General features: G+C 43.7%; 1 protein-coding gene and 1 pseudogene across 5 annotated transcripts in view; one reads left to right on the top strand and one right to left on the bottom strand.

The window, feature by feature from the left end:
- Ulk2 (unc-51 like autophagy activating kinase 2) overlaps positions 1–8954 on the bottom strand; it is a 78009-nt gene extending 69055 nt beyond the window's left edge. For all 5 annotated transcript variants that reach the window (XM_075992250.1, XM_075992251.1, XM_075992252.1 and 2 more), the window contains exons 1-3: positions 8431–8954; positions 7234–7326; positions 5180–5221 (exon numbers count right to left, since the gene is read on the bottom strand). In XM_075992250.1, coding sequence (XP_075848365.1) covers positions 5180–5221; positions 7234–7326; positions 8431–8520 — 225 coding nt within the window. In that variant the 5' untranslated portion in view covers positions 8521–8954. The remainder of the gene's footprint in view (positions 1–5179; positions 5222–7233; positions 7327–8430) is intronic.
- Positions 224–1128, top strand: LOC142859572 (NADH dehydrogenase [ubiquinone] 1 beta subcomplex subunit 8, mitochondrial pseudogene; annotated as a pseudogene).
- Positions 8955–12112: the final 3158 nt, after the last annotated feature.

Here is a 12112-nt window from a genome sequence, read left to right as displayed (position 1 = left end):
CACTTCAAGAAAGATAGGAAGCAGCCGGGCGGTGGTGGCGCACGCCTTTAATCCCAGCACTCGGGTGGCAGAGGCAGGTGGATCTCAGTGAGTTAGTCCAACCTGGTCTACAAGAGCTAGTTCCAGGACAGGCTCCAAAGCTACAGAGAAACCCTGTCTCAAAAACCAAATCAAACCAAACCAAAATAAAGAAAGCTAGGAACCCTATCAGACATGGTAATCAATGCACACCTTTAGTCCAGCACTAGGGGGACAGAAGCAAGGTGGGTCTCTAGGACTTCAAGACAAATCTGGTCTACATAGTGAGTTTCAAGCTAACCAGAGCTACACAGTGAGAGCAAAAAAAAAAAAAAGTGAGCTGGGGAGTGGCTCAGTTGTTAAAGTACCTTAGAAGTACTAGAACCTGAATCCGAGCTGCTGAACCCACACAGCACAGACGTGGTAATCCCAAGTGCAAAGAGAAAGCAACAACAGGGAGGGTTTGCTACCTAGGGAATGAGCCTTTCCTATCTCATGAGAGCTTGGTGAGAGTTCTTGTCTCCAAACAGGGAGGACAACACTTAACAAACATACACTGTATTTCTGTACAAAAACTGTTAATAAATTTCTCACAGTTAAAAGTATAAAAAAAATGACAGAAGATGAGGATGGTTGTGGGCAGGATGAGCCCTGGGAGTCCAATGACTGCAAATGATAACAGGCAGCATGGTGCCACTGGGGGCACGGCAGCCTTCCACACAACCAAGGCATGCTGCTGGTCCCCGAAGAATGGGCTGCAGCTGCCAAGAAGTATAATATGTACTAATGGAGCATGGTGACTACTGGAAGCTCCATGACCGGCCGCTCACGGTATGAGAGGTATCCATAGAATGAATGGGACCACCCGGATGTGAGGTTGAACTAGGGTGAACTGATGCACTGGAACCTAAACATGTTTATCAAGAATCATGGGAAGTCATGTGCAAATAGCTCTTTGGCTTCATGGCCTTAATGGTTTTCATGTTCTAGGTTGGGGCAATGCCCTGCCAACCTGTAGAACCAAAGCAGCCTTACAATAATCTGTACCTGGAACAAGGCGGTGATCCTACTACTGAACTTGAGCTGATGGTTCAATATGACATCTGAGGCGGCTTCTAACTAGGACCCCCTCATTCCTAGAGGTTTAACCCTAATGAAATCACTAGTAAACAGTACTATGAAAACACAACAACAAAAGCATAAAAACTAAAGATTAACATGTGTTATTTATAAAAAAAAATCTTTTTTTTCCTTTGAAACAGGGTCTCTGTGTATCTTTCTCACTCTATAGACCAGGCTGGCCTTGAACTCACAGAGATCCACCAACTAACTTGAGTACTGGTATTAAAGGCACGTGCTACCACTGCCAGTCTATAAGAATTCTAAGAAAAAAAACTAAACAATATTTACATCTGAGAATTTTTCTAATTTGTTATTCTAACAATGTCTGATGGTTCTAACATAACTAGAGGGAAAATGTGTTTTCGTGTTTTCTTTATGTGTCATCTAAACTATAACAATGTCAGAAGTTCTTTAGGACCTGGGGTAGATCATACACACAGCATGGGCAAGCCTACTATGTTTGAACACCAGCACAACAAGGAATAAGAAAAAGATGGGGTGCAATGAATTGAATGAAGCAAGGAAATTATGCAGTTTATGAAAGCAAATATAGTCGGTCATGGTGGCACTCGGGAGGCAGAGGCAGGTGGATCTCTGTGAGTTTGAAGCCAGCCTGGTCTACAAGAGCTAGTTCCAGGACAGCCAGGGCCACACAGAGAAGCCCTGTCTCGGGGGCAGAGGAAGCATATACAGGCCAATGAGATGGCTCAGTGAGTAAAGTAAACCGAGATCCACATGGCAGAAGTGAACCAACTTCTCAAAGTTTGACTTACAACCCCCCACCATAACACCTCATCCCCCACATACAAATAAATAAAAATGTAAAAACACTTTTTAAACAGAAACAGCACACACACACAAAATTTACTTAGCTCTCTAAAACTGGTCAATAAAAGTGACATTTCTGTTTATATAAAGTCTTATACTAGTCTCTAAACATACTAGTCCCTTTTATGAACTAACAGAATCAAAGAAGCAAATCTAAACTATTAGGTAAAGATTGTTTACTTGGTAGCCAAAACTATTCTTAAGTTTATTTCATATCTTAGTTCTAGGAGTACAAAGTGGTGATTAAACATTTTCATCCAGACACTTGGAATTCAAAGATTAAGAACTTGGATTTTGTTTACATTATTTCTAATGATAGCTCATTCCACAATCAAAACTGTTACTACAAAATGCTTTTCATTCTGAGAAAAAAAGCATATAAGTAAAACTACTCTGAAAGCAAAACCTGCTCTGCTATTCCCAGGGTTTTCTAACCCTTCTAAGAATGGTAAACTAGAAGTCAATATCATTTAACAATTTTTGTACTAGGCACCAACTTGCACCGCCCAGTGCCTTCTATCCACAGAGAGTACAAGTTACACAAACAGCCCGAGGAGAATGGACATTTCAGCTAGGGATGGGGATATGAATTTAGTTTTGACTTGAGAATCTTTTGGTCTTTTCTTTCTATATTGCTTTGAATTTCACAAATGAAGGAATGAATTATATCTATGCAAGCTGATACTCATATTTTCTGTATATTGGAGTTTATATTGCAGACTTTTTTGGAAAGCAATCATACTGTATAATCAAAATTTGTAACATTGTTCATGGTATTTGAGCTGGACATTCCAAACCCCAAAGTCAAAGATACTTTCAGAATGGATATATTTCTGTTGCTTCTGTAAAAGTTAAAAACTTAAACATCTTATGAGTTTAGTTAAATATCTTGTGATATGATATGACTAGATAAGCATGTATGTATAACAGCTCATTCTGTATCATCCCACACCAAAGTCAAGAACTTTGTCCATCACTTTATTTCTAGACTGAGAAAATGCCTGGTATATGGCAACCACTCAAAAAGTTTGCAAAATGAATCATCTGAATAATTTTTAAAAAATTAATGAAGAAAAGTTGTTAACTAGAAATAAAATAAAATCCCCTAACCATCCATTTACTTTACTGGAATTCAACTGTCCAGATGAAGCAAAAGAGTAAGAAGAAAGGCAAACTTTAAATACCGGTCTTCCCCGGAGTAAAGATTTTAAGAAAATGCTATTCTGTCCCTTTAAAGATACTCTCACACTGAACATACTAGCCACGCATGATTCTAGTATATAAACCATGACTTTTAAAATACCATCATAATCCCTCTAATGCAAGCCAACAATTTCATCAGAAAACTACTTTTCTCCAAAGATTTCTAAGAATGATTCTGACTACAAAGTTTGATTTAGATGACTTTAGACTCTGTCTCTAAAAAGCAAACAAAAATATGACCTTAGAATCCAGATATCATCTCTAAATAAAACACAGTTCTAGCATATGCCATGCTGAAACACACACACACACACACACACACACACACACACACACACACACACACACACACACGGTAAACATGCACGCATTCTTAGTTTTATTTCCTACTACTATGACTTAAAAATTCTGCTTTCATAAGAAAAAGGTTTTTACCTAATTTAAGTAGACCACAACAGTCTTTACATTTACTAAAGAAATGCTCAGAGTCATTGGTGGTAGCTAACCCCAGCACTTGGGAGGCAGAGGCAGACGCAGTTGGGTCTCTGTGAGTTCAAGATCAGCCTTGTCTACAAAGTAAGTTCCAGGACAGCCAAGACTACACAGAGAAACCTTGTTTTGTAAAACCAAGTACACAAATGCTAGATTTGCTATAAACCACAAATTATCCTAAAGCAATACTACTCCACAGTGTGTTTGTATTTATTCATGCAACACATTATTTATTTTAATCTAGGGGTCTATGTTATTTTTAAAAGATTCTTGGAGCTGGTGAGATAGCTCTGATGCTAACAGTACTGACCACCATACCTCAAGATCTAACTTCAGGCCGGGCGGTGGTGGCGCACGCCTTCAATCCCAGCACTCGGGAGGCTGAGGCAGGCGGATCTCTGTGAGTTCGAGACCAGCCTGGTCTACAAGAGCTAGTTCCAGGACAGGCTCCAAAACCACAGAGAAACCCTGTCTCAAAAAAACCAAAAAAAAAAAAAAAAAGATCTAACTTCTGTTTCTTGTACACCACACCATGAATTCACACACACACACACACACACACACACACACAAAAAACCAAATACAATTTTAAAAACGTAAATGTTGCAGAGTATTTGTACACTGTGTGAAGATGTAGTGCTGTTCCTGGTATAATAAAAAAGCTGGATGGCCAATAGCTAGACAGGAGGTATCAGTAGGACTTTCAGACAGAGAGAAAACTCTGGGAAGAAGAAAGGCAGTCGCCAGTCAGACAAGGAGAGGAAAGAAAAGGTGCAAGATAGAAAAGAGGTAATGCCACATGGCAGAACATAAATTAATATAAATGGGCTAATTCAAGTTATAAGAGCTAACTAAGACTAGCCTAAGCTAAGATCAAACTTTCATAATTAATAATAAGTCTCCAGGTCATTATTTGCAGGCTGGCGGTCCAAAGATAGTCCAACAAGGAAGTCTGCTATACCTATATTCATTTTATGTGTATGGGTGTTTGGCCTGTATGCATGCCTGTGTGTCATGTCTTTGCCTAGTGGCCAGGTGGCATACAGAGAGGCAGGAAGAAAACTCTGAATCCCTTGAGACTGGAATTACAGACAGTTGTTTTGTTTTGCTTTTTGTTTTTTCGAGACAGGGTTTCTCTGTGGCTTTGGAGCCTGTCCTGGAACTCCCTTTGTAGACCAGGCTGGCCTCGAACTCACAGAGATCCTCCTGCCTCTGCCTCCCGAGTGCTGGGATTAAAGGCATGCGCCACCACCGCCCGGTTTACAGACAGTTGTAAGCTTCCATGTAGGTGCTGAGAATCAACCTGTGTCCTCAGGAAAGCAGACAGTGCTCTTAACCACTGAGCCGTCTCTTTACCCCACATAAATCCAATTTTAAAAATAAAAAAAATTATTGTAACTCTGATTGTATGTTTTTTCAAAACAAATTAAGGAAATCTTAAATTTCCAATAAAATTAACTTAAATTCACATGAATTTTTTTTAATTTTAAGTTAAAAAATATCCAAAATAAAGTACCTGAACATCATAGAGTGCTACGATATTTTCATGCTGAAGTTCCTGGTAAGGATATAAAGAATTTAAAATATTATTACATAGTCTGATAATCTTAATATATTTCTAGTATACAAATACAACTCATTTCTATATACACCTATACTATTTGTAGCACATGATACCTTTATTAACAGCTTAGAACAAATTACAGAATAAAAATATGTGTATCTGATCAGACTTTACTTGAGAACTAAATTTTGTTTTTACCACCAGTTCTTTTTTAATGATGTGTCTTATTTATCTATTTACCTGTACATGTATAGGAGTTGTTGCCTGTTTGTATGTCTGTGCACCGTGTGGTGCAGAGGCCAGAGGTGTCAGTGTCCCTGGAATTAGAGTTAAGTACAGCTGCAAACTGCCAAGTGGGTGGCAGGAACTAAACCAAGATCCTCTGAGAAGCAGTATCTCTGCAGCCCATCACTGTTCATTTCTTAGACTTCCAATAAGTGTTGTTTTCCAAAAAAAGGCCACAATTAGTATGGTGGCAGACTGCCTACTAGCCTTCAATTTTTAACATTTCAAATAGTAATAAAGACATAAATTCCAAAGTGCTTTTAAAAAACACTATCTGAGCCGGGCGATGGTGGCGCACGCCTTTAATCCCAGCACTCTGGAGGCAGAGGCAGGCGGATCTCTGTGAGTTGGAGACTAGCCTGGTGTACAGAGCTAGTTCTAGGACAGGCTCCAAAGCCACAGAGAAACCCTGTCTCGAAAAACCAAAAAAATAAAAAATAAAAAAAAAAACACTATCTGCCTGAAATATAATTCATCACTCAGAGAACTTTTCCTTGGGAATCATGACTTCTGCATCGTTTCTCCCATCCCACGAACTGTAATTCTTATCAAAAATTCTCCGCGGGATGCTTTTGAGGAAAGCAGATGCTGGAGGAAATTTACACGATCAAATTAGTCTGGAAACACTGCGGTGAGGATATCAAAACCAGCAGAAAATTTGAGCCAAATGTTTGTACAGACAGTCACTAAACAAAGTTCACCAAATCTATTTGACTATGGACTCTTTTTTTCCTTTTCCCCTGAAAGTGCCTCACTTTGATAATGCTACAGGCTGTGAGCAAATCTAAAAATTAACTTCCTTCTGGAGCTGGCTCAGTGCTTAAGAGCACTGGCTTCTCTTACAGAGGACCTGAGTTCAATTTCCAGACCAAACATGGTAGCTCACAACTTCCTATAACTCCACTTCAGGAGATTCAACAAACCTCTTCTGGCCTTCTTGGGCACCAGACACTTACACAGTACATTTACATACCTACATGTAGGTAAAAATACTTATACACATAAGGCAATAAAATTAACAAGTCTGAAATAATAATGAATATTAAAAATAACTTTCTTCTATTTATAAGGGGCTGTGAACACACCAAGTTCTCCTGTTTCTCCCTAACACTTAAGGGTACAACAGAAGATAACGAGATACCAATTGTACCTGTGTGGCATTCAAACAATAACTAGAAGAAATCATAAGAAGTTAAAATCATTCTTTACAGAATCCCTCTGTTTGGCCAAGAGTTACAAATATCTATTCTTAAAAATAGCTTCAAAGGGGGCTGCAAAAAGACCCAATGGCTGAGTGCACTTGATGCTCTTGCAGAAGACTCAAGATCAGTTCCTAGCGCTTACATTCAGTTCCCTGGATTCCAAAAGCCTCCAATGGCCACTGAATTCACATGTATGTTTGCACACGTAAACAAAAACAAACTTTTCCTAGTCACCAGGAGGCAGAAGTTGGCATATCCCTGTGAGTTTGGGACCAGCCTGGGCTACCCAGTTAGTTCCAAGTCAACCAAGCCTATGTAGTAAGACCCTGCCTCAAAATAAATAAACACATATTTGAAAAATAGCTTCAGACTATTCAATATTTCAAAAACAAAACTGAGCATGCAAAAATGAGCAGCAACTAAAAATTACCAAACTTTTACCCAACTTTAAATGTTCATGTTCATTTAACTCGGGCTAACTTTTAACCTAGTATGTAACTGTACTATAAAATAGCATACCTTTAAGATTTTTATTTCCTTTCCAAGCAGAATTTGTGATTTTGACAAGTTCTTTTTATTAATACTTTTAATAGCTACCTCCCAATCAGTTTTCTGAAAAGGAAAAACAGTGTTATGCCTGAAAATTATAATACAGAAATGATTCAAAAACAATAAAAACGTGTTAAGTGTAAATATATTTTTAGCAAATCAATGTACATACAGTACTAGGGAAACATGATAAAGATCACAAGTCTCAAACAAAAAAATGGTTTGATAAATGACACAATACCAAAGCAATGTCCTACAACATAGTAAAAGTAGTAAAAACAATATAGCATTAGTTGAAAAAAGTTTACAACTATATGGCATTATGGAGAAATGTGTATATAAACTTGGGAAGTGATAGGGTTCAACGAAAAGTAGCTTGGCTGGATTACACTTTTTGTTTGTTCTGTTTTTCTTTAATTTTAAGTTATTTCATAATGAATGAGAAACAGACAGTACGTTTTAACAGGCCCTTTGACAACAATCAAAACAACCAAGGCCTTTTACAAAAAAATTATTTCCACTCCCTATGTGCCATTCTCAAATTCTTTAGATTCTAAAACCTCGTGTGACCCTACTTGCGAAACAGCGGATAGAAAAAAACATGTTTGAGGCTTGAGCTTGCATCCACGTTGTATTATTAGATTAGAGTCAAACTATCTTTCCCACTTGGAGTTCGTCTAACTCAAGAAGGGGAGAGACTGTACAGGGCACCCCGGACACAGAGGAAAGCGATACCATCCTAGTCCGAGAAAGTCGCAGGCTAACGGGAAACTCGCCCGTTTTCCACTGGGCGTGCAATTATCCACCTTAAAGGTGACAAGCTACGGAAAGCCCGTGGCGGGGGAGAGGGGACAAAGGTCCACCAAGCATGAACCCGAACAAGCACATTGCACCATGCAAGCACTCGGGTCTTAGTCGCCTCGGGACCACTGGCTTTGCTCTTCCTGGGCGTACTCCGGTTACCCAGCACACTGACAGAGAAGCACAGCAGTGGCTCGCCGCCGGTCGGTAGGTGGAGCTCAGCCTAGCGGCTCCGGCCTCCAAAACAAACCCTGAGATAGTGACAGCAAGCACAAAGGCAGGCCGGCTCGGGGTGCCCAGCCCTGCGGCCGGGACCGGGGCGTCGGCTCCCCGGCCTTCCCCAGACAGCGGGCGAGCGGCGCTCACCTGGCGGTGCCGCCCCCGGAAGACCACAGCGAAGGCCCCGTGTCCCACGAGGTCCCGCTTGCTGTACTCGAAGTCGCCCACCACCTCCATGGCCGCGCCCCCGGGACATAGAGCGCTTGGGTGGGCAGCGTGGCGGAGAGCCGGGATCAGCACCGCGGGCCCGAGGGCCCGGAGCGCGCCCAGGGGCGGCGGGACGGGGGCAGCCACGGCCCCGGGCCCGGACTGACGCTCATGCCGAGAGACCCGAGCGGAAACGGGGCAGGCCGCCGCGCGGAGCTGGGGTCAGCGAGACCTGGGCCCGACCGCTCCTCATGGCCCGGGCCGCCGTCGGCCGCGGGGCTCTGGCCAAGCGGCCTGGGCGCTGCCGGGCAGAGGGCACCGCCGCCGTCACTGGGCGTCCCCGGAGCTACCCGCGCGCCTGGCAGAGGTGCAGGGCAGGGGCCGCGCCATCCCCGCAGGTGCGACCGCCTCGGCTCGGTGCGTCCGCGGCGCTGCTGTGTGGCGGCCGCCGCCCTGGAACCCGCACAGCCGCGGTGGCAGCGCCTGCCTGCTTCGCGGGAGCGCCTAACGCACGCGCGCGCGCCGGCCGCTCCGCGCCGACTACCGGCCCAGGGCGACGTCAGCGCGTCTTGTAGGACGACGCGCCCCAGGCCTGCTCCCTCCGCCGAGAAAAGGAGTGCGCGCTCCGGGACGCGGCGCCAGGCACCAGGGAGAGGCCACCGTCGCTGAAGCTGAAGAGAGTTGCCGAGCGGGTGAGGCCACGGCTGGTTAGTTACCGGCGGCTGCGGACTCGGCGCCAGCGACTGGGCTGGCTGGAGCCTGCCCCGCCCTGACCCGAAGCCGCCCTCTAAGGGGCGGATCTTGAACTCCCCAGCCCGGGGGAGCCGCTACTGCGCTGAAGACACCAAGGGTCTGTCTAGTACAAACAGACAAAAAACTCCAAGGACACGCCTTTTCAATCCAGAGGACACGCCGCCAGACTTCCCAGTGAAGGGAGAGAGTCTGACAGGGATCTGCGCCTTTTGCAAGAGGAAAGGGGTTCAGAACCTCCTTTGAGAGATTGTCTGGTTATCCAATATTGTGTGCCTTTTTGTTTGTTTGTTTGTTTTTGTTGTTATTTGAGACAGGGTTTCTCTGTAGCTTTGGAACCTGTCCTGGAACTAGCTCTTGTAGACCAGGCTGGCCTAGAACTGAGAGATCCGGCTGCCTCTGCCTCCCGAGTGCGGGGATTAAAGGCGTGCGCCACCACTGCCCGGCAATAAAGAGAACCTTTCTAAAGAGAACCATCTACCAGTTTTCCTCAGCCCCTCCCCGCCTTTGATGATTGTTCAGGTGACAAATAATTGTCAACTTTGCTCAAGAAAGTATCTCACAAAATTATGGTAAATAACATGGGTGAGCCTGTAGCTTAGGTTTTTGGGATGCTGTTGTCCAGTTATCTCAGTTTCATCACCTGTCCCCGAAACCCATCTCTCTTTTTCTTCTTTTTTTTTAATTCCCATCTCTCTTTTTAACAGATTTTACTTTTATGTGTAATGGTATTTTACCTGCATGTATGTCTGTGCCCTACAGGTGTACCTGGTGCCAGATGTGAGCCACCATGTAGGTGCTAGGAATCAAACTCAGGGCCTCTGGAAGAGTAGCCAGTGCTCTTAACCACTATGCCATCTCTCCAGCCCCCCCCCCCCGAAACTCATCTTGACAACCAGGTAGAGACCCTAAAAACCTCCCACTTTGAGACAGCTCAGGGATCTGAAAGCAATGTCTCTTAGTCAATTTTCTGTTCCTAAGGACACAATACCACAGGCTCAGTAAGTCCATTTTCCATTGTCAGAACAAAATGCCCTAGGCTGGGCACTTTATGAAGTAATGAGATTTACTTAGGTCACAACTTTGGAGGCTGAAACTCCAAACAGCAAAGCGCCAGCTCTGACAAAGGGCTAGTGGAGAAAGGCTTCTTAGGGGACTAGGGGACAGAGAGAGATCACACCACCAAGAAGCCAGAGTGTGGGAAGAGACCAGGGCGTGGCTCTTTTATAACAACCCTGGAAAGAAATGGTGTCCAGGAGACCTACATTAATCCCTTTCATGGGCACTGCCCGTAATGATCTCTCGATTCAACTCCTTCCGACCACACACTGAAGACCAAGCATCCAGCGCAAGAAACTTGGAGGGACACAAACCATCCAAACCAATGCAATAAATTATAAAAGTTTATTTTGGCTTGTAGTTCTTGTCCGCAGTGGAGGGGCTGTATCTGGTGATGGCTTTCTTGCTGGCAGAGTCATGAAGTGTGCGACCACAAGGCACCCTCAGATGAGATCCAGGGACGACTGAGGGGACCTGGGCTTCTCTCTCCGTGTTGAGGATCAAACCCAGGATCTAACACACACTAAGTGAAGTGCTCCCACACTGAGTTATGTCTTTATTGTGATTTTGCTCACTTACGAGACGGTCAGAGGATAACTTGCAGGAGTCAGTTTTCTCCCTCCGCCATACAGGACCCAGACATGGAACTCAAGTGGACAGACTTGGTGACAAGGACAGCACCCGTCTCATGGGCCCTCCCTAACTGCTTTTATAGCAGACTCACTCTGAAAGCAACATATTAGTCTGAAAATCTCATGAGTGGATTTGTCTGTTCATGAGGACAGTCCCATAGTCACTTCTCACAGACCCTGGTCCTGGTCCCAAATCTCCTGTTTGAGAAGGAACAAACTATACTCAGGCCGTGGCACCTTTCTTCCTCCAGCCATCAAAGTGCAGGCCTTTGGATTCCTGCTTCCCTGACTGCTCACTTCTATCCTTACAGAAAAAAAACAAAACAAACAAAAACTGGCCCAAGTGGTTGTGTTCAACACAAAAATTAGCCTTCAGAAGCTGAGGGCAAATTAAACAACTCTACACTTGCATTTTAAAAAAAAATGGAGGGGGCTGGAGAGACGGCTCAGCGGTTAAGAGCATTGTGTGCTCTTCCAAAGGACCCGAGTTCGATTCCCAGCAACCACATGGTGGCTCACAACCATCTGTAATGAGGTCTAGTGTCCTCTTCTAGCAGGCATATATGCAAACAGAATATTGTATCCATAATAAATAAATAAATATTTAAAAAAATAAAAAATAAAAAAATGGAGTGGATTCCTTACCTCACTGAAAGACTCTGCAGTTTATCTCTAAATGTGAGCACTTCAGAAGACGTAGGTTTAACATGACGGCACTCAGTAAGTGGGAGATGTTTGTTCTGAGAGGCTGTGGGACCTTGTACAAGCTCCTCAACTTCCCAATCTATGGCTTCCTCATCTATAATTTGGGGATAAGGACAGCCACTATTTGCCTGGCCTTTTGGAAGATTAAATAACAGGAGCGGGAGAGACCACTCAAGAGACTCTAAGACTCTTGCAAGAGGATCCAAGTTCAGTTCCCAGCACCCACACCAGGAGACTCACAGCTGCCTGTGTCTTCAGTTCCAGGGGATCAGATGTTCTTTTTTAGCCTTTGCAGGCACACACACACACACACACACACACACACAGAGAGAGAGAGAGAGAGAGAGAGAGAGAGAGAGAGAGAGAGAGAGAGAGAGAGAGAGAATAAAAGGGAAATAAAGCATAACTGTTTGGAATATTATCTAGTACATACAAAGTCTTATTTAAAGATTGTTTAAAAATAAAGTATCAAAGCC

This window comes from Microtus pennsylvanicus, chromosome 11 (assembly GCF_037038515.1).
Source record: "Microtus pennsylvanicus isolate mMicPen1 chromosome 11, mMicPen1.hap1, whole genome shotgun sequence".
Classification (NCBI taxonomy): domain Eukaryota; kingdom Metazoa; phylum Chordata; class Mammalia; order Rodentia; family Cricetidae; genus Microtus; species Microtus pennsylvanicus.
Note: the sequence above shows the minus strand (reverse complement) of the source record. Positions and strands in the feature narration are given on the sequence as shown.